General features: G+C 29.1%; 1 protein-coding gene across 3 annotated transcripts in view; it reads right to left on the bottom strand.

Annotated features, from left to right (window-relative positions):
* Positions 1-2,276: 2,276 nt before the first annotated feature.
* Ctps (CTP synthase) overlaps positions 2,277-24,088 on the bottom strand; it is a 71,396-nt gene continuing 49,584 nt past the window's right edge. The window contains exons 6-14 of one of the 3 annotated variants that reach the window (XM_075375573.1): positions 21,981-22,135; positions 21,293-21,425; positions 19,571-19,659; positions 16,678-16,815; positions 14,591-14,751; positions 11,668-11,772; positions 8,079-8,297; positions 4,184-4,276; positions 2,277-3,327 (exon numbers count right to left, since the gene is read on the bottom strand). In XM_075375573.1, coding sequence (XP_075231688.1) covers positions 3,287-3,327; positions 4,184-4,276; positions 8,079-8,297; positions 11,668-11,772; positions 14,591-14,751; positions 16,678-16,815; positions 19,571-19,659; positions 21,293-21,425; positions 21,981-22,135 — 1,134 coding nt within the window. In that variant the 3' untranslated portion in view covers positions 2,277-3,286. Of the gene's footprint in view, positions 3,328-3,464; positions 4,277-8,078; positions 8,298-11,667; positions 11,773-14,590; positions 14,752-16,677; positions 16,816-19,570; positions 19,660-21,292; positions 21,426-21,980; positions 22,136-24,088 lie in introns of those variants that run through there. The other 2 variants (XM_075375576.1, XM_075375575.1) reach the window with 2 other exon arrangements.

Below are 24,088 nucleotides of genomic sequence, written 5' to 3'. Positions count from 1 at the left end.
GTAGAACTATTAAAACTAGCTGGTTTAAAGAATTAAAAAACAGTCTTTAACTTTAAAAATCTCCAAAGAAACCTGTTTAAATAGACAAATTTCGAAAATTAATCAAAGAATCTAAGTTTCCACAGAAGGATAAGAGGAGTGTAGGAAGAAACTGGACTAAGGAAGAAAACAACAGCGTGAAAAAATGAAAAAAAAAAATATTAGGAAAACAAAAGAAGTTTCTAACTATTATGAAAATGTGGCCAAAAAAAAAGAAGTGTGGTTTAAAAATTTACATTATTCAAGTTATACCCGATTCCGCTAATGAAAATCGAGTTTTAATTGCTATCACCTAATACCACCATTATTTATATTATTTTTATGGATAAATATTATTCATAAATCATATTTATATTCATGTTTTAATAGAAGGTGAACAATAATAAGTTAAGTTTTCTGCTCACCAAATGCAATAAAAATAAAAGAATGTAAATAACGATTTTGGAACCATTACAGTTTCATTTAAGACAGATTTTGAGACGATGAATGATGACAAATGAAACCCTACTTACCATTTTTAAATTCAGTTTGTTTACCTGCCACTGATTCAAGAGGACCTTCATATTAAAACATAGCATTCATTGAACTTAACACTTTGCCAAGCACATGAAACTTGGGCTATTAATAAATAGTCGAGAAGAGTTTTAGCGAGTTGGTATTTTTCAAAGATAAAAAACCTTTATTTACTAATATTAACAGTTCATTCATTCTTTTTTTTTACGAAATATTTCTTTTATAGACAGTTCTTACATTTAAGAAAAAATTTGTGTTTTTAAAAAAATAATGATCACGGATTTTTGTGAATAAAATGGACACCTGTATTATTCAGATTAATGTATAATTAACAACTGACTTAAAAATTTAAAGTAATAAAAAGCAGTAATTTTTTAAAATAAGTGGTTAAGTTTTCATAATACTATTCATAATATGAAACTAAAATGTTTGGTAATTAGGAATACATTTCATACTGGTAATATGGTAATAGAAGAAATGTTGTCAACTAATGAATGCATATTTCATAATAATCTTATTTAAAAATTAAAAACAAAACAAAAAATGGAATGTTGAAATCATTTTGACATTTTATTTTGTAACTATTTAAATATATGTTAAAATTACATACATGTATTGTTTAAATTAAATACATGATGACAATGCACTACCACAACATATCAATCTTATGTCATCTATTTGGTAAAATGTCAGGCTATTCAATCAATTAATGCAAGTTTGAATTCCAGCTAGTTAGATTAGTTTTTTAAATCGCTTTATAATTATCATCATAATCACAAAAACTCAGTCATTGTTAATGGGCACCTCCTTGGGTAAACTAGATAAATAGCAGCCCTATTACCCATTAACAGATACACCTAATTTTAAATATTAACCCACAGTAGTAAGGGTTGTTACAATTTATAAAAGTGTTTTTATCATTAGTATGCTTTATCTTTCACTAAGTTCAAGTGCACTAATTTACTAATTTTATATTACTCATTAAAAAATAATTATCTGGAATAAGATACTAGATAACAAGACACTAGATGCAAAGTCAGCATCTTTTTTTAACTCTATATTAATCAACAAAAAAATTTAAAAAATGAAACTTACATTTACTTCATTTCTTTAAAAAAAATTGACATTATACCTTCAATAAGCTATTCTGTTTTACAATAAAAATTATCATTTTTTTTTTTAAAGTTTCCTAGATACATATACCCATATCACACTTTTATAGTGACTAAAAATTAGCCCTTCCCTATTCCAGATGAATTGCTTTCAGCTGGATGATTTTATCATCCAGGGTGAAAGTCGTTAAAAGAATGAAAGAAAGCAGAAGTGTACTTCAGAAGGTAATTGTAGAATATATGCGATTACTGAAAAAAGATATGAAAACAAATGATAAATTGAAATTTCTAAGAAAATTAATAACTATGATGACAATAACAATTCTGTGGTTCTGTTAAAAAAAAATAAATAAAAAATGACAGTCATATCAATCAAGAGTAAAGGAATTAAATCAGTTTTTAAAATGACAAACACAACAAAAGGAATAATTGTTCATAAGCTGTTAACTCCACAACACTGTTAAAAGATTAAACCAATTTTAAAATTTATAGATTACAATTAGACAATTAGAAATTAACATTGATTGTTATAAAATAAAAATACAATGACAGTCTTATATCACTATATGGACAATTTTTACCAGCAAATGATAAAAACCTACTAGTCGATAGTCAAAAACAATAAGATGTAGCTAATACCTTATTAATCAATATAAATATTGTTCAAACTGATAACATCAGAAAAAAAAAGAAAAGTTAACTTTAAAACGATGATTAAATCAAATAAGAAACTGCTAATTTATTTTTTTAAACTTTTATAATGTTTTGATAATGAAATCTACCTAATAATTATACAAAAACAATTCAATATTCCTCATATTAATTTTGTTTTTAATCCACAAGACATGGGCTACATTTTATAATTACAATAAGCTACAAACAGTAATCTTTATTTAAATACAATTAGACATGATTCGATAATGCACTCGTTATAATCAGCAATCAGCTTGATGGCAAGATATAGAGTTAGCGAGTACTGTAAGAATGATCTCCATGTAAATAAAAGCATGAATAATTTGTGGCTCATCTTGATGGCAAAATTTATTCCACCTGTTCACTGTTCAGAATTTAATTATCATATCAGAGAAAAAGAATATACATATATTTCATATAGAAAATATAATTTTTTTTTATAGAACTAAAAGTATAAAAATTTTGAAACAAAACATAAAAAAACCAATCTGTTGACAACCAACATCTTATGTCATTTTTAAGTAATTAAGATATATTTACTAATTAGACCTGTAATTAAACAAAGTACAGAAAAGGATAGATTAACTGAAAACCAGCTGTCTAAAAAATTATTAACTAATGAAAATATTAAAAAATTAAAGGTATCTTCTTTTTTAATCCACTAAGTTAACAATTAAATATTAATGCTTCAAATCTTATTGAATTTTTGTCTATTGACATGTTTCCATTTTCAACATATTGTCCAAATCATTTTCATTAGCTTTTACTTTATTTCTGTTCAAAATAATTATTTAATAAATATAACAAAACTCCAACATAATAACTACATCGATCTCCTTGGTGGAGTGGTAGTGTCTTGGCCTTTCATCCAGAAGTCCCGAATTTGAATCCCAATCAGGCATGGCATTTTTCATGTGCAACTAGTCTTATCATCCATCGGTAATTGTAAGTTTGTGCAAGCCTGTTTTTACTGTACAAATAAATAAATAATGAATGTAACTTTACAACTTTAAAAAAATATTGTCATTTCAGTGTGTAAAGTTTTAAACATTCAAAAAAAAGAGTTGGGAATGGAAAAACTGGTAAACCAAACGTACAGTATCGTAATTATTTTTGGAAATCTGTGCTCTATTATTTATTATTTTCCATTAAGAGCGTTAACTGATTTACAATTTTATTAATTACTAATTTGTTTCTAACGAGTTTAAATGTTGATGAGACTATAAATAAAAGTATTAAAAAAAAAAATAATACTAATTTAATATATCAGATTTTTCATCAACAATCACAAAATTGTGAATAATAAGAAATTCATATTGGTTTTAACAATTTGTAATTTTCTTTTCCTTAACGTATAAATAAATCTATCTAGAAGTAAAAATATAGAATAAATGTAAACAAGAAGAACAGGGAATTAGACAATCCATTCCTCTGATTAAATATTCAGCAAGTAAAAACTTTTACTGCAATTCATGAGCATAAAAAATTATGGAATATACTTTAATATTTATTTAAAAAATAAAAATATTTGAAATCTTACTTTAAAACAAATAAAATTACATAATGCAGTAAACAAACTACAATAAAACGACAGATTATTTTTGACATAAAAACATAATCACTAATACATAAAACAAAATTAAAATATATTTACTGATAGTTTTTCTTAAAAATAATATCAATAAAAAACTTATATCTATTTTTTTCTTCATTTTTTAAATGTGATAAAATATAATGTAAATAAAAATAATGATAAAATTATTACCATAATTTACACATATAAAATAAAAGATTGTTAATTAGAAATTAATCTTTATTACCATCACCTTCTACTTCACTTGTTGAAGTTATTTCACCATTACTTACAAATATACTATTCAACTTAGTCTGTAACGAAAATGTGACTTTATCTTCATAATCTGAAATAAAAAAAAGAAGAATTAAAAAAGTAATAAATAAATATAATTATATGACAACAGAAAATTTTTTATGGAGAAGTCTGAGATTGTTCTTGCTTGGGTAGTTTTTAAGGAAAATGCTTGAAATTACACAAAGTAATTCTCGACTAATAATTTATCTAGATGAAATTTAGGTTCATATTAGAAACGACACCATTCCAGGAAATACATCTTATAGAATTCAACATGCAGTGGTGGCTTTAAGATTTGGAAAAGGATTCTTTTTAATTATATGCCACACTGGTCGCTACGAACTTGGTTTTATAAAAGATGGGTGCTCTTGTTTTTTAGTCAAAGCATGTAGGAGAATTCCACCAAGAAATGAATGGTGAAATAATCAGAGAATGGTTTGTAAATTTGTTGCTATATGTGGAAGAAGGCTTTGTTATTAAGATGGATAATGTCAACTATCATTCTTCGCTTAATGAGAAACTGTCAGTGAACACAAAAAAAGGCAGAAATTATTTCATGGTTAGAAGAGAAGAAAGACAACACAATCCTTTACACACAATTCCCAAAATACTATCTAATATTAATGAACAGAGAGAAAAATACAGATGAGCTTGACGACATTGCAACAGAAATAGGGCACAAGTCATTTGACTTCTACCAGACCCAATCGAGCTAATCTGGGTACAGATAAAAGTCCGAGTTGATAAAAGTTGACATGGCAGCTGAAAATATGGCATAATTTCACGTAAATTATGTAAAACTGTTACCGGAAGATGCAAAAACTGCATATAGATAACTGGAGAAAATGTATTAAGACATGCAGAAAACCTTCTAGTAGAAAATTTTCATAAAGGATGACAGGACGAACACTTACATTACAATTCATTTAGTGAATTTACAAGATCACAGTGACAAAAATATGAACACCAGAGTAATGCAATAAATATTTTGCAAATAAATATATAGGATGAGTTGACAAAACGTTTGCCTCATTTCACAACAAAGGGAAATGCTATACATTCATTTAATAATTTCTACCACTTCTTGGATTATAAATAAATAATTTGCATGGAAGCTGAATTTGAATTCCAGTTGCACTTGTCATTTTTCACATGCACAAAATTCATCTTTCATTACTACCATAATTGGGTCAAGTGCTTATAAGTATTTAACCCTAGATCGCCAATGTACGTAATTCTTACGTGTGTCAAGATATAAAGGCGCCATTGTGAGTTCTGTGATTCCCACAACTCCCCACCCTCCAAGCAGTGCTTCCGCTGCCCAGTACAACATCAGCTACTGAAGTCGCCACATTGTTTCTACCTCGTCCGTATTCGTCAGATAGAATATTCAAAAACTAGGTACGTAAATTTTACGTATAGTTGGTATTAGTGTCCAGTTATTGTACGTATCTTTTACGTATAGTTGGTATTAATGCCCATTTATTATACGTATTTTTTACGTATAATTGGCAATAAGTCCTACTATTTTTGACGTAAATTTTACGTATTATTGGTAATATAGGTTAATTATTTTCTTTATTATCTTTTCAGCTCCAAAAATGTCGAAAATCTACACAGATCCCGATGAAATATTGAGGATGATAAATGAAATGTCCGACTTTGATGAAGATGAAGTGGAAGACAACGTAGAAGTGGAGGAATTAAAGGATCCTGATGACAGTGACGAAGACCCGGATTACATTCCAGATGAAGCCGAAATCGAAGAAGAATTCAACAACAATATTTGCCAGATCGAAGAAGAGTCTACCTAAAAAAGAAAACAAATTAAAATAAATGTCACCGAGCCTCGGGTGAGAGAAATTACATCTGATTTCATAATAACGTTAGACAACCAAGAGCTTGTAGGTAAAGATGGCTACCGGTGGAAAACATCTCCTCCAGTTTGGCAAGGGAAAACTTATAAAAGAAATATTATATACACAGCCCCAGGTCCAAACCCTATTGCTCGACAATGTCTCAGTCCGTTAGATTGTTTTTCTTTATTTATGACTGACGATATCTTAAGTAAAATAGTAGGACATACCAACGAAGAAATATCAATTGAAAGAGATCGATATAAGCAAAGTGGAAATTCCAGCCTAATGGATACGTCCTCGTTGGAAATAAATGCCCTTTTTGGATTGCTGATATTGTCAGCGGCATTAAAAAATAATCATCTCACAACTGAGATGTTATTTGACGAATCATATAGTGGTTCAAGGTTCAAGAGTACGATGTCGAGGACGCGTTTTAATTTTTTAGTAAACTGTGTTCGATTTGATAACAAAACAACAAAAAAAGAACGACAGGCACTAACTAAACTTGCTCCCATATCGGAAATTTGGGATATCTTCAGAATGAACTGTAAGAAATCGTACAATCCTGGTTCATACGTCACCATAGATGAACAACTGATTGGATTCAGAGGCCGTTGTCCATTTCGTATGTACATTCCATCTAAACCGAATAAATATGGGATCAAGTTAGTTATGATGTGTGATAATTCCACGAAGTACATGATAGACGCCATCCCTTATCTTGGGAAAGGCACCGTTCCAAATGGAAAGCCTGCAGCCGAATTTTTCGTAGAAGAACTTTTAACGTCAATAAAAGGAAGTAACAGAAATATAACGTTTGACAATTGGTTCGCAAGTATACCATTGGCTAAAAAGATGCTTGAGATGAAACTAACTGTCATTGCGACAATTAAAAAAAATAAAAGAGAACTGCCACGAGAATTTGTTGACGAAAAATATCAAGGCAGAAAATCAGGTTCCTGCTTGTTCCTATTTGATGACGACATGACTCTATTATCGTATAAACCAAAACCTAATAAATTAGTGACCATGATCTCAACTGCACACAAAGATGGTACAATCAACAAAGATTCCAATAAACCAGAAATCGTGATGAATTACAACAGCACTAAAGGGGGCGTTGATACCTTTGAACAGATGACCCAAAACATGTGTTGCAACCGCAAAACTAAAAGATGGCCTTTGTGTTTTTTTTATAACATGCTTAATATTTCCACACTAAATTCATTTGTTATTTATACGCATAATAATTACAAAATTAAATTAAGACCACTCAATAGATTGCGATATATGTTGAAATTAAGTGACGAGCTGATAGCGCCATGGCTAAAAATTCGTTATGCACTCCCGAATATCAATAGCGATTTGAGGTTGTCAATCGGCAAACTTCTCAACCAGCCAGTAGAAACTGCTCCTAACCCAAGTCAGAAAGGTAGCAGAACATACTGTTCATATTGCAGCTACACAAAGAAAAGAATGACTACAACATATTGTGCAAGACCCGGCTGCTCGAAGCCGATTTGTGGGGAACATCAAAAGAAAATGTGTTTCCAATGTACATTGTAACAATATTATTTTTTGTACAAAATGTTAGTTTTTTAAAAATATATTTTATATTTTTTCCGTTGAATTTAGAAATATAACGTGTATTATTTTGTTTAAACTGTATGTATTTAAATTATTATAGCGTATATTTAAAACTTATGATGAAATATTTTTTTACATTTAATATATATAAATATGTATGTATTTTTATTCATAATACGATTTAAATATATTACAATATAAGTTACAGTGTCTCTGCTCTAACCAATTTTTCTTAACATGCCTGTTTTCACGTTTAAAAAGAAAAAATCACATATACACGTAAATTTTACGTATTGTTGGTAATGATGTACTATCTATCTACATTGGCGTTCTAGGGTTAAATAATAGATATATAAATAATTCCCAATTTTTTTTTTTAGTTAAAATTACACTGAATATTCATACCCGAGTCAAATTCATCATCGGACAATTGTTTAGGAGATAATCTACAACCTCTAGCAACATAAGACTGAAGTTTGCCACATGAAGCAAGTATCAGTCCAAGAAATGGTGGAGAAGGTGCAAGTGGTCTTGACAGATACTCGGGATGGAACTGAGTAGCAACATAATATGGATGGCCTTTCAATTCCAGTATTTCCATCCTCTCCTTTTGTTCATCCTTAGCTGCAAAAAAAAAAAAAAATTACATAAAAATACACAGACTTTACAGATAAAAAGAAAAATCATGCCTGAAGTAGAAGGCAGTGATTATTATGTGTGTATGTTTGTGATACTAATTCACATAATTTTAAGATGATAAAAAAATATCAGCACTAAACGACTGTTTACACCATTAATTCTCAAACTTTTCTGCTCACTACCCACACTGAGAATCAAACATTTTCTAGCGGCCCTCCCAAAATATTTAAAGTTACCATCTATTAAAAATAATAATTGTAATTACTGTTTTTAAGATGCGCTCTTAAACACCAATTGCAATTATTGTTTTTAAAGACAGAAGTGGCCTTCTCTTTAAAGTGGAACATTTTGATTCAGAAAAACCATAGACATACAAAAAAAAGAAGAAATTTAATCTAAAGTCTTAAGCTTTTAAATGATTTTAACAGTTTACTGAAAAAATTTTGTTTCCTCCATGAGCTCAATCAAACACGAAAAAAATTTTCAAAAGTTTTCTTATCACTGAATTTTTTTATTTGATGATTTTTGAAATTTGAAGTATACTGTCAAAAAGTAGAATATTCAAGCTTTAATTTTTTTTTATTTGTCTCTCTAAGCCTCTTGGTTGCAAAGTTAAAGTAGTTTGAATACAATCATTTTTTTATCATAAATTATAGGTGTCCCTTTAAGTTTTTGAACTACTGTAATAGGTATTTAATTTTAGTTTGAAATAACAGGAAAACAAAATTTTTGCCTTTCTTTTAATCAGCCACCACCCTCCTAGAGCCCCAGAATGTCCCCAATTTTCTGTGGGTCTTTTATCGCCTTCCTGAAGGCCTCCAGCGCCCAGAAGGGGGCATTATCGCCCAGTTTGAGAATGAATGGTTTACACTCAATTGTCAACTTCTGTTTAACATGTAGTAAAGTGCTTAGACTGAAAATAACTACTCAAAAAATATTATAACAAGTATTTATTACAATAATTATGTTGCTCTATATAACATTTATATTTAATTATCAAAGAATATTATCCCTACATAATGTATTTATGGGAATATCAGCAAGTATTTAAATTGCAACAAATTTTTGGTATAATCTAAAATGACAATTTACAGAATTAAAAGGTACAATGATACATATCACTTATGATTTTTACTTTATAATAATGATATGCCTTCACTCATAATTTTCAGGTGATGCAAGTGCATAATTTCAACTACTGACAATTTTTAAAAGAATAATGCATGTAATATAATTCATGCTTGAATTATTTTTTCAATTGTGCAACTCAATAATGATTATAAATAAGTTTTGATATGTTTTTTTCACTAATGAGAATGTCTGATATAATCAATCAAGATTTAAATACGAAATTAATCTTTGATGAACCATAAGCTACACTAACAACCACTGTTAACTTTCTTAGTATCCACTTAAGATTTTAATTCTGGCTGGAGTATGCATACTAAGAGTAATATGTATTACTCAAAAATCAGTCAGTTTAAGTCAGTAAAAAGTACAAAATTGATTGAAATGTTGCAAAGAATGAAAACTACTACACATCAAAGTTTAGAAAATGTGAATACATACAATGTGTATTCTTCTACCTGGAATATCTGAAGTAGTGTTAACACTACTACGCTTCCTTGCAATTCATGTTAATTTTTATGTTGTCCATTTGTTTCTATGTTTTATAAACAGTAGTACTTTTTAATAAACATCACCATGCTTTTTTTTTATAAAATCTTATCACTCACACTAAGTTTTACAATGCCTCAGCGATAACCACAGATTCGAACAAGGAGTGGCTTAAAAAATCAAAGTAAATACAAAATAATGAATTTTTGCAAAGATAACTGAAAAAATCCACATTACATTAAAAAATTCAAGTTTTTGTACTTTACGTTCGTGGTATGTTTGCTCATCATGCATGAAATTATAACAGAATCAAATAAACTGGGAAAAAATGAAAAAAGTTAACTTTTGAAGATGTATATTATGAAAAATAATAGAAACATTTTGATAGAAAAACATGATGTACATTTAAAATGAGCAAATTATTTAAAACAAATCAACTTTACAGACAGGAAGGAGACCATTCCTTTAAATTTATTCAGACAAATCATACATGCTTCCACTATGTTCTCAACCTCATTCACAGTACTTTGTTTTGATATTTTGTATATCAGAACATTATTGATTATGTGTTAGATTTTTATTTTTCTCTCATTATTTATTTATTTATGAGTTTTTGTAAACAACATTAAAACATTTTCTTTCAGGTCATTTGTCATTTAACCTGGTTTAATTCTATTCTCCTCTATTTCACCACACATACTACTACATTAGGCATGGTCAGTTATCAGATTCAACATTTTCCACTCTTTGTCTTTCTGAACTGTTTTTTTTTTTTTAAACACATACTTTCTGAATATATCCCAGCTGATCCATTTCTTCATGATTATACCTTTTTTTACTAATTATATATTCCAGAACAAGCTATTCTGGAATATCTTTCTTTTGATCATTTATATACTGATACTATAGTACATATATTTACCAAACCAGACTATCGCATCTTTACATCTGATTCCTGCACTTGTAATGTCTTATGCGAACATTTTCTACATACAATACGGAATGTAGACAGAAATCATATATAATACATGCTACTAAGTTCATATACATAAATGATTTCTGCCAAGATTAATGCGTACTTATATTATCTAAATGAACATTAACTACCTCTACTTAGTTGGTTGATGAACAGTTTGTATTTGTCTACTGTGGATAATTATCAAGTTCTATTTCTATTTATTAGTAGTGTAAATAAATAAAATACTATAGCTAAAAAATGTCGATAGTTAAAAAAATTTTTATCAATATTTGATAAAAAATAAAATTAAAATCATAACAGAAAAAAAAGAAAACATCATAAGGCAAAACAAAATTTATACATTAATAATTTGTTTTTCGGAGAAGTGTGTTTAACCTGGGGGAGACTTTTGTGTACATTTGATTCTTCTTATTAATTTATGAAACTACTTAGTCTAATTTATCTACCACAAGTCAATCTCCTTGGCGGAGTGGTAGTGTCTTGGCCTTTCATCCAGAGGTCCTGGGTTCGAATCCTGGTCAGGCATGGCATTTTTCATACGTTACAAAATTTTATTTCCATATTCCCACGTCCAAGCTACAATGCTTCTGTGGTGAATTAATTAATCAATAACGCTGTCACTTGATACAATCCTGAAGGTCCTTTAATCAATTTACATTGAAAGAAAATACATTTGAAATAATATGTTATATAAGTGTATCATAATTCATGACTACTGATATAACCATTATATTAATTTAAACAAAATAAATAACATACCAACAAATTTTAATCCAGCTGCTTCTAACTGAGAAACAAATTCTGGATTCACTTCATATCGATGCCTGTGCCTTTCTTCTATCCTGTCTTTACCATATAAATATTCTGAAAAAATGAAACAATTTAATAAAATCTATAAGCGATTATGGAATCCCTAATTATGTGCACTTCTTTAGACATCACAAAAATTAAATTGATTTATAACTTTCTATTCACTTGATTAATAACTCCATCAATGACAAATATAGAAACAATCAATTTGATTCTTAGTATTAAAATTTTTTAAATACACAGATGGAAAAAATCATTCTTAAAAAGATATTATTTGCATTTTTGATTGTTTAGGTGTCTTGAATTACTACCCAAAGTTATGACATTTATTTATGTTATAATTTTTTATATCTGAGGGCTATTCCCAAAAGTAACTTATTTAAATGTGAGGGCCATTCAATAATTAAAGAAATAAATTTTTCTGGAGCTAAAATGATTTATTTTATCAATGTAATATTTTTTCACTTTTCAGATTTTATTCAACATAATCTCTACCAGCAACATTAATACACTTGTCCCATTTCAGCATCAGCTTATTTGTGCCTGCTGCAAAGAAATCTTTGTCTAGATATTGGAGCCAATTTAGCACATTTTCTTTAATGTCATTCATTTTCTTTCATCATTCCCGTTAAACTTCTTATCACACAGCGCCTCCTTGAGTAGACCAACAAGTGGAAATCTGATGGAGCCAAGTTAGGAGAGTATAGGGTATAAGGTGAAATTCGTTGATGGTTTTTCAAATTACCTGAGCAGGCGTTAGCCTGCTCAGCAGGACGATACCTTTGCTCCAAGATCTAGGGCATTTTTACAATACTGCTGGCTTCACTTTGTTAATAAACATGTCAGAGTAGTATGCAACTTATTATTCACTGATCTAGAAAATCTACAAAAACCAATCCTTTTGCATCCCAAAAGATTGTCATCATTATCTTCCTGCTGATGACTGGGTTTGGAATTCTTTCTTCATAGGTGAACTTGTGTGCTTCCACTTATGTTCTATTTTTTTTTATTCAAGTTCATAATGGTGAATCCAAGTCTCACCACAAGTTAGAATACTATGCAAAAAAGCATTACTTTCCTGCTAATACCACTGTTTCAGCTCTGTGTGAAACTTTTGTCTCCTTATGGTGTGCTATCAACTCTCTTGGAACACATCTGCACTTGTTTTAAGAGTACTTGAGCTTATCAGTGATAATATTACAAACTGTATTGACACTTACTTGTATTTTTCACTTATAATCTCAACTGTAATCTGTCGGTATTCTTGGATGAGAGTTTATACTAGTTTCAAGTACTGAAGTTAACACTTCAATTGGACGACTAGAATACACATCAGTCATTGAAATTCGACCCTCTTTACATTCTTCTACCTGCTTGTAAAGATTTCTATGATTTATATATACTACTATGTCCATATTGGTTGGTCATACAATAGTAAATGTTAATCAGTTTTCACCTTCAAAAAGCAAAAGATCACTGCACATTATTCAACTAATTCGTAAACTTCAGTAAGATTCTCCATCGTAAAATGAGATTTTGAGATTACAAACAAAACAATTTCAATCAAAAAACTGATCAAAAGTAATCACAGTGTAACTACTTTACTGTTCTGAAGTGATCATAACCCTCTTATCAACTGTTTTGACTGCAGCTATTTGTATATTTAATTATTGAATGACCCTCATGTAAACATGTATGAACACATGCGCGTGCACTCAGACATATAAAAAAACAATAAAGTTACAAGTTACATTTTTTCATATAAAATTAAAACAAGTTCTACTACTTTTCTCATGTCAAATAGAGGCACTTGTAGAATTTCAAAGCTTCTGAATTCCATCAATGTAAAAATTCTTCCACCAATGATTTGAGCAACTTTCCTCACTTAACTACAACTCTGACAGATGCAGCTATTTTTTCACGACTGGCTTCTAGAGAGTTAAAGCGAGTAAGGGATGATCAAAAACTTCTTACTACAGTGCAGTGAAGTTTGAATATACAATAAAAATATGTAGTGTGGTGACATTGTTATGCAAGAAAATGATACAAGAACTCAACATAATGTGATATTTAAAATGGTCCTTCTAACTTTGCCTCAATACCTTACAATGCATTTCTGAATTGACAGTGGTGTCATATTCCAATGAAATCATCCAATAAGATCTCTCTACTGTCCCAAAAAGCAGTGGCCATGATAAAAGGTTTGTTAAAAATTTTTCTTAGTTTGTTGGCAAAGTGCTGGTTATCTCAAATCTTATCGTAAATTTTCTTAACAGATTGATGATTATTTATTCTTGAAAGTCATCTCGCCATTTATTTTTTCATCAGACAATAGTCTGCCCATTTTTAGTGATACTGTTCCCATCCTAAATCATTACATTTTCTCCATAAATATTAAAAAGTTGACAATAGATTTTAACCTGTTCATAGTTTCTGCCTTTTAGGAATTTTATTACTGAATGTAATAAAATTTTAAATTGGCAGGATTTTAAATTGTAGTACACGTATTAAAAGATTGGTATTAAATAAGGAACAGCAAAACAGACCGTTTCCTACCATTTCTAGATGTGTAGAGAATCTTACAACACTACTGTACTAAGATAGTCAGTACTTTTTTACTCTGCAGCTAATGCTAAATATTTAAAAGTTCCAGTACCTGCTGAATATTCCTCATATACATATACAGTTTACCACACATGTATAAGAATGGAACATTAAACCAGCATATATATAATTATTTATATATCTTTAAATAACAAAATCCATCATTAGACTAATATCAAGTGTTGTTACTATTTAAATGTAAGTATTTTTTTTTAATAAATTTATATAAAAAAATAATCTATATATTTTAATGAAAGTATTTCCTTACTTAAAATAGAATCTTTGTTCTCAAATTCTGTAACTCGCTTTCCTAGACGCATAGTACCACCCATCTGTCCTTTAGTATGTTCTGGCATATCAATAACAACAGGATGTTTTGTTTCTGGGTTTATTTCAGATGAATCAGCATCTTCCAAACCCAATACATTTCTGTAAATAAAATAAGAAACAGATAAACAATAAACCTTATCAAAAAAAAAAGTAATCTATATTATAATATAAAGAGGAAGAGGGTTTTTGTTTGCTTGGGATAACAAAAAAAAACTACTTGATCAATCACAACCAAATTTTTACTCATGTTTTTTGGCTTAACTGAAAGAGTTTTTAGATATATTTCATCTCAAAAAATTTCAAAAAAACAAAATATATATATATATATGCAGTAGTGATTTGCTGGTTGAAGTACGAACTTCAATGAATTGAATTAAAGAACTGTGTCTCTATCACTTTGTAAGCTGAGTTTGAACTGAATGATTCAAATCAAACGAATGAATAATATTACAAAAATAATAAAATTAGATTTATGTTAAATAATTTAAAAAAATTATTTTTAACAATAGTGGGCTTCCATGTAAGGCTGGAGTGGTGAAGTACGTGAGCACTTCATGGGAGGCTGGACCAATCATCACCATCAACTGGTAACAAATGGCATCAAAATGGTACCCAAATACCCTTGGGTGCTGCTATGGGATGCTCTTATAATATCTCTGCAAACAATCATCCGATTTTCAAAATTCAAACATGGTATTTGTATGTGTATATATATGAAGTCTGTCTATTTGTTCTTGCATCATATGAGAATGATAATGATGAAATTGGTGGCAGACCGATTGCTTTCAAAACTGCAGGATACATTTGTTATCCCAAGGAAGGTTTTCAGCCAGAGAATGAGGCCCTGCTCCCTTCAAAGTTAGGAGATTACAAATATTCATTATTTTTTTATCCCAAAGCAGGATGAAATTGTGAAAAAAGGATATTCATTAAGGAAAAAAAAAAGATTAATCCTTTTACTTCATTATTTATTTCTGCCACCATGACAAAGAAATTTATGAATTTTTCATCATTAAAGGCGTTACTACTTCAGTTGCCATAGTTACTACTATTCAGTTTTTTGTAATTTAGTTTCTTTTTAAGGTTTCTATAAAGTCTGAATTGTTATTTATCAGTATTATTCTGTCAACCATGAGGACCAATGAACAGTGTGAGGTCTAGAGGAGCGGAACCCTCTTGGTAGGCAGGAATGGCAACTGAAGCAAGCTCTGCAAATGTCCAGGGCACTGTTCCCCTTGGAGACATGAGAATTGCAAACAAAGTGAGCTCTGTGGCCCTGGGGTAGGCCCCATGGCACCCTGAGTTGACTCCAGTTTTCTTCTTTTTTTCTGTTTAGTCTTCGAAACTACTGTAAAGTATTACTTCAGAAGATGAATGAGGATGATAATGTGAATTTAAATGAAATCTAGTCTTGTAAAGTCTCAGGTCGACCATTCAATATGTGTGCTTAATTGAAACCTAACCACCAAAGAACACTGGTATGAAAGATCTAGTATTAAAATCCATATAAAGGAAACTACCTTTACTAGGAATTGAACCTTAGAACTCTCATCTTAAAAATCAGCTGATTTGCGATGACGAGTTCACCACTAGACCAACCCAAATGGATTGGATCCAGAATTTGCCAGGACCCCAACCAAGGGTTCAGGTTCTGGCTTGACGGGCCAGCTAGTAAAATCAATAAAGAGATTATAACTAATGAAAACCGAATTGTAAGATCTGAAAACCAGAGACTAAGGAAATTTTAATTTCCTGAGTTTAATCCTTAATGATATCTAGGAAGATGTGTCCAGGATTTTTGATAAACAATCATTAGATGCAGAATTACAACAAATTTTGTAGAGTTTATATTATTAATACATACAACTACTTTTTCCATACATCATTATTTTGAAACTAAAGTAAATAAAAGTATGAATCTGACTAACTATTCACAGCATTTTGTAACAAGTCTTATATATATTAATAATATAATATGAAATTCAGCTTATTCTAATTTTAAAATACATGTAACTATAACTATACCTTGCAAATTCTATAACAGCAGCTTGCAAACCTAGGCAGATTCCAAGAAATGGTTTGACAGTCTCCCTGCACCACCGACAAGCTTCTAACTTCCCTTCCATTCCACGTTTCCCAAATCCTCCAGGAACCAAAACTCCACTAAAATAATTACATATCAAATAATAGTTTGAAATAAATTATATAATTAAATAAATTCAATTAACAAAAATAATGCCTACAATTTTAAAATATTTAAATATTGTATAATTACTCTGATAGGTATAGGCTTATGAATGCTTGCATAATAATATCTCATGAATGAGATTAGTAAAGAGATCAGATAAGCAAAAATAGAATTCATCATTGTACATCAGCTTTATACATGTAATTGGTACAACCATGTTTTGAAGATATACCAGTACATATATAATATGATACAGTATAACCCAAAAGGAAAAATAAATTACCAATGAAAATCCAATTAGCTTGGTCTTATAATTAAGGGTGCTATTAACTTGTTTTGAGGAAGACGAAAAAATTAGTTCTTTATTTTTATAAATGTAGGAATTAAAAATTTTGTCTAAAAATGACAAGAGAGCTTTTTTCAGATGTTATAAAATTTCATGTTACTCGCACATGTTTGCAGGGAAAAAACTTGTCTGAAATACGTTTTAAAATTATCTCCTCATTGGAAAAATTTCAATAAAAGTGCATTTTCTAAAATTAAGTTTCAATGATACTTGAACCTAAGAAAATATGTTATAAATTAATAAACAAATATGATTATCTACCTTATTTTATTGTATGATAAAATACAATATTATGTAAATAAAAAATAATCTTTGCAAAAGTGAGATAAAGTATTAAAGTATTCAAGTTTTTAATTAAGTACTATACTATAAATAAAGCATTGTTGTTGGTGAGTTTATTATTTATAGATAAATAATTATTTAAAGATAAAAACATTAATGATTAATAAAAAGTAGAAAATTTAAATTCACGTTTACTTCAATGCGTGCTTTTATCTAGTATCAGTGACTTAACACTCCTACCACATACAAACTCAAATACAATGATAGTGTTTTTTTTTTTAATAATTTTTCTGACAGCATTTTGGCTAAAACATCCTAATCAGTTATGTTTTAAATCTTGGAACTTTAATATGGAAGTATTTATTTCATCTCATTTGTCTGCAAAATATTTTCACTTCTGTAAAATATTTTTAATTTCTAAAGGTAAGTATTGTAACTATAATGGTTGTAAATAACTTGAAATAAATAATTATTCACACCCAAAAATGCCAAAGCCACTTTTAAGAATAACACACACTCCATGCTGGCTTTAACTAAATAACCTAGCGAGAGAATTCAGCTGTTATTCAGTCCTGCAAGTGACACAGTCACTCAATTCACTGCAGAGACTGATGAATCTCTCTGAGAAAGCAACTGTAATAGGCATTTCATGAACCTTATGTTTATACACATCACAACCAAGAGAAAAACTGGGATAAATATTGCCAAACAAATTAATATATCCCCTTCTGTTATGCCACTGTTATATAAAATGTTTCGACTTACATGAGTAAGTTTCTACCCTACAAAAAGTAATATACTGTGAATTAAAGAAAAACTTATCAGCTTTAATCCTTAAATTGCTAAGTTATTGCTGCACTTTTATCATGTGTTGAAATTTTTCAGTATTTTATTACGGAATTTAAAAAACTATTAACATTTTTGAAAAATGAATGTTAATGTATAATACTGCCAAATAATGAAATTCAAATTGTGATCTGTAGATGTATGTAGCTTACTATAAGTATAAGAACTTTGACTTTATTTATTAGCAACAATAAGCAGGGAAACAGGAAAATTGAGTATGCTCCTGAGAAGCAGATGGTTTCTTGAGGTAAATTACATATTTACAGCAGTTAAAGAGGATTAAATTTATTTATTTACCCCTCTATATATATTTATATTAGGTCCTTGTTTTGCAAGTTAAATCATGTAGCTGTGGTATCATACTTTATACTTGTTATATTTGCTACTACTAATCCAAAATAGGTTATATTACTGAACAATAGGCAGAGAATTTATTGGAAATTTCAGTACAGTTTGTATGTTTATTTGTAGTATTGAATGTGCGATCAAACTATGAAACAACTGAGAAAAGAAAATTAATTAGGAATCAAAATACCACAATAATCTTACATATTTTTATTATTATTACATTGATCAATGAAAAGTAATTTTAAAAAGCGGTCTTACTGTAAAACAACAACATTAATTATATGCCTGATACTGTATAAAAAAAAAGGCTACCAAGCAGGTCATATTCTTATTTTTTTGGGGGTGACCAGCTCATTCTAAATGAACTGTAGTATGCAACACAGTTTTTTTCATATATTAACTTTTTGAGAAATGTTTAAGACAACTAATTTATTGTATGGTAATGGAATATGAACCAAATTAGAAATAACACATTATTAACTTGCTACTACAAATTTTTATGCACAATAATTATTTTCAAGTAAATCATGAAAATAGAATTGTATTTTTCAAGAACAGACAAAAAATGTAATAACTTCGTTATGCTGCACTGATCTGTTTATATTGTTTAAACATTAAATAAAATCTCAAGGGAAATTAAAAAAAATATATATTTAAGGTTTTTGATAAAACCTTTATTTTGGAAACATTTGAGAAATTTTATTTTCCACACCCCTAAAACTTAATAGTCACAGATTTTGTTATAGATTCACTGATTTCCGAGAAAGAATAAATGCAACTGAAAGACTATACCAATTTTCACTGTTCCTACTACTTTTTTGGCAGGGATAAAATAATATTTCCTTCTTCACTAGCACAACTTCTACAAATCATTAAAATTTATAAATAATTAAAGACAAAGTACTTACTCACTACGGCAAAGCATCTGCCAAGCTTCATGATACAGCACAGGATTACTTAATTTAGTTGCTTTTTCTAGATTGGCAGCCTCAATATACTAAAAACATATAACACTTAATTACTTGAATGAAGAAGAAACTATATTTAAATAATAATCAATGCCTTTTACCTATAGGCATATATAAATATAATCATAAAAAAACTTCTCAGTTGTTTATATGATAAGACAACAAATATTTTATTTTACAACTCTAGGTAACACAACCAACCATTTTATATTATTATATAAAAATAAACACAAAAAATACATAATTTTTTTTTGTAATGAAATATAAAATGGTTGTTACAAAGAGTTAAAAAAATAAAATATCTGTTATCCGTTTTATATATATATATATATATACACACACACACACACACACACACACACATGTATGCGTATCACGAGTAAAAACATAAAAATATTTTTAAGATAAAAATGGAACATAATAACAGACAAGACAAGATTATATATCTAAAAAAGTAACTGAATTAACAAAGTACCATTTCTTATTTATCATCTGACATGGAATCCTTAGTCAAAATACTGATTTATTAAAAATAATCTTGAAACTGTAAATCATAACAAAGAAGTGTACTAAGAGCAGATAGCACCCCGCCGCGGTTTGAGATTTAAATTTTTGCTATTGAGGTTGTTTAAATATTTTATTTTCATTAATTTTTTAACCTACTTTTCAACATATAGAAAATACTTTATCATTATTTAATATAGTTTTTGGCCGAAAAATTTTAATTGAGAAGCATTCCTGAGATTTTCTATAAGTTACATGATCCCTCTCTAAATATTATGTTATGATAGAGATTTCTTAATTTTCTTAACTGGCAAAACAAAGTAAGGTAAAATAAGGAGAAATGATGTAAAGATTACACATTACGAGCACTTAAATGCCCTGGAAGTTATCTCTTCCAAGAGATAACTTCCAAGTCATGTCAAAGATATTTTCTATAAAAAAAAGAACTAGAATGTTATTTGAGGAAAAAAAAAGTTATTCTATTACTGCCAAAATTAAATTGGAGAGAATGATTAATAACATTAATGGCTGTGATTAACTAACTAAATGAAATGGTAACAGAAAATAATAAAATTGAGGTTAAATCATTAAAAGTAATAAATATTAAGAAACTGAAAATTCATATTTTACTTTTTATTGGCATGCCATTATTAAAAATTCTATAATTCCAAATAAATAATAATTCTATTTACTTCCTTTTACAGCCAAACACACTTTATAATGAGGAATGAATTTTGTAGCATGTGAACAGTGACTAACATAGTTGAAATTCAAACGCAGGTGTCTCTGGATGATAAGCAATATGCTATAATTCTGTCATGGTCAATAAATGTATTAACGATTGTAATGCAACCATCCATATATAAGTTACATTTATTATCTTTATAAATTGTCAGAGACTGCCATGCCACCAGCCTCCATGGAGGGTGGCAGTGGTTTTAGCCTCTTACAGGTAACAATCTTGGTTTAAATGGTGATCAGGCTTAGCCATTTTCACACACTACAAAATGTATTTCTCCGAAGTAACAATAGTTAATTAAAAAAGGGAAAACTGACCTCTTTACTATTAATTTTTAGTATAATATGATTCAAAACATGAATAAATAAAAGGAAATTAGCATTAAATTAAAATAATTAGTGTATTCATATAATACTTACAGTCAATTTAAGATTATATCCAACAGCAATTGCACTGTGCTGTAGTGCTTTAGTGACAGATGCATATGAGTCTTCTAATCTAGTATATTTACCAACTAACGCTATATGTACATCACGTCTTAGATTATCGACCCTAAAAAAAATAAATACAAAAATTAAAATAAACATGTCAGAAGAGGTAAATAAATAATTACTTTTTAACAGATGTTAAATAAGGATGTGAGAATAGCAAAACCTGACTGGAATTCAAACACAGGACCTTCAGGATAAAAGCCAGATATGCTCTAACTCTTGTCTTAAGAGGTCAGCACCATACATAAGTTATAAAAATATAATCTACACAAGTTATAAAGTTGCCATTCCACCAACCTCCATGCAGTGTTATACTCTAACAACAAATTTTAAAGAAAAAAAAACTTTATATTAATTTAAATCAATTTAAAATTTACCAAGGCAGTTTTAATTTTTTATGAAAATCCATTTAAAAAATAAATATTTCTATTATATTTTGAAATGTCAGCTGAAAATATCCATACTATATATTAACAGGAAATTACTTATTAAAAAATATAATTACATATTAAATAAAATTCAGGAGAAAAGAAATCATACATAGAGGGTTTTATCATGATAAAAAAGTAATTTTTAATAAACTTAATTACTACCAAAGTAAATAAGTAGAAAGTACCTTGCAGCTAAATCCTTCCACTTGTGCATAAATTTTTTAGGTCTTGGTAATGGTATATCCAATTTTAATCTTTCTCTGAAGAATTCAACAATACGTTGTTGTTCCATTACTATTGGCACCTGATATATTGACGACAAATCATGTATACAAATAACCTATAAGTTTTTTTAAAAATAAATTAAACTTATAAAAAATATCAATTTACATAATCAACATGGCAAATTAATCTTGACTACATAAATATAAAAACACACACAGGTAATAAAAATTTGATCAAAAGTTATTCTGAAAACATAATGGTCTAATTATTAGTTCACTAATCTGCTAATTTACTATTTTTTAAATTTTTTGTTTGTTTTTAAAAAACTAATTTTTTAAGATAAACACAAAAATTTAATTAACTTCTTTTCTATTTAAAGTAGGAAAAACCATTACGCTATTTGCATAACTTTAAAAATATCATAATATTTTAAACTTGGGGTGAAAAAACAAAGTTTTAGGATTAGAAAAAGAAATGACACCACTAATTATTGAATGATGAAAAAATAAATCACCAATAAAACTAGTGACAGAATTTAAACATTACATCTGGTTTAGATCAAACTATGTAGTCGTAACAATTTGTTAAACCCCCCCCCCCACACACACACACCCACACATAGCAACAGAAAAACAAAATACCAAGTCGACTTTTCGCAGGATCCCACATCATCAGCCGGTACATAATTCTACAATTACATCTAAAAACAAAAAAATAAAACTTAAAAATATAGAAAACATAAACCCTAACAACCACAAAACTTGAAAAACTTCAAGTTTGCGTGTTGTTCAAGTTTTGTGGTTGTTAGGGTTTACCATGTGTGTAAAACCTGAATTTGCCCATAGATGGCCCTAGCTGTCAATGTAATTACCGTCAAACCGCATCATTTACGCCATTTTCTTTCTTTGACAGTTGACAAAGATTTTCAACTCACAACAATACAAGTTTCATACAACAACATAGTTTTAATTAGCGTTAACATGTCGAGTTTTGTACCTACAAACTACGATTTGTGGACAGCATTGATTTTCCATTACCATTTAAAGATAACTGCTGCAGAATCACATCGAATGCTAGTTTAAGCTTACAGTAAGCATGCTCTGGGTAAATCACAGTGCTTTGAAGAGTTAAAAAAAAATTCAAACATGGCGATTTTGATGTGAGAAACGAAGAACATAGAAGACCACTGAAAAAGTTCAAAGACAGCGAATTGCAAACATAGTTGGACGAGGATGATGCTCAAATGCAACAACTCACGGATCAATTAAATGTAACACGAGAAGCCGTTTCCATACGTTTGAAAGCCATGGGAAAGATCCAGAAGATGGAAGAATGGGTTCCACATGAACTGAATGAAAGACAGCAAGAAAACCAAAAAAACACTTGCGAAATCCTGCTCGCCAGGTACAAAAGAAAGTCATTTCTCCATCGAACTGTGACAAGTGATGAAAAGTGGATATGTTACAAGAATCCTAAGTGTAAAAGATCATGGGTAACTCCAGGCGAACCATCGATATTGATTTCAAGGCCAAATTCCTATGGAAAGAAGATGCTCTGTCTGGTGGGATCAGAAGGGTGTGATCTATTATGAACTGCTAAAACCTGACGAAACCGTTAATGCTGAACACCACCGACAACAAATGATTGATTTGAATCAAGCACTGCATGAAAAAAAAACCAGAATATCAAAAAAGACAATACAAAGTGATTTTGTTTCAAAATAATGCACCATCAAACACAGTAAAACCAATCAAGGAAATGATTGAGGCGTTCAGTTGGGAAATACTTTTGCATGCAGCTTACTCAACAGACATGGCTCCATCCGACTACTATTTATTTGCATTGATGGGACATGCACTTGCTGAGCAGCACTTCACTTCTAATTAAAATGTATGAAAATGGCTCAATGATTGGTTTGCCTCAAAAGAGCAACAGTTTTTTTTGGTGTGGCATTCACAAATTGTATTGATGGACAATATTTCTAATAAAATATTTTTTAGCATTTTCATAAAATAAACGTGTATTTTCTATACAAAAATTCCATTTTCATATTTACACACCTGGTATA

Source organism: Lycorma delicatula, chromosome 9 (assembly GCF_047948215.1).
Source record: "Lycorma delicatula isolate Av1 chromosome 9, ASM4794821v1, whole genome shotgun sequence".
NCBI classification, from domain to species: Eukaryota; Metazoa; Arthropoda; class Insecta; order Hemiptera; family Fulgoridae; genus Lycorma; species Lycorma delicatula.
This window is presented reverse-complemented; position numbering and strand designations above follow the sequence as displayed.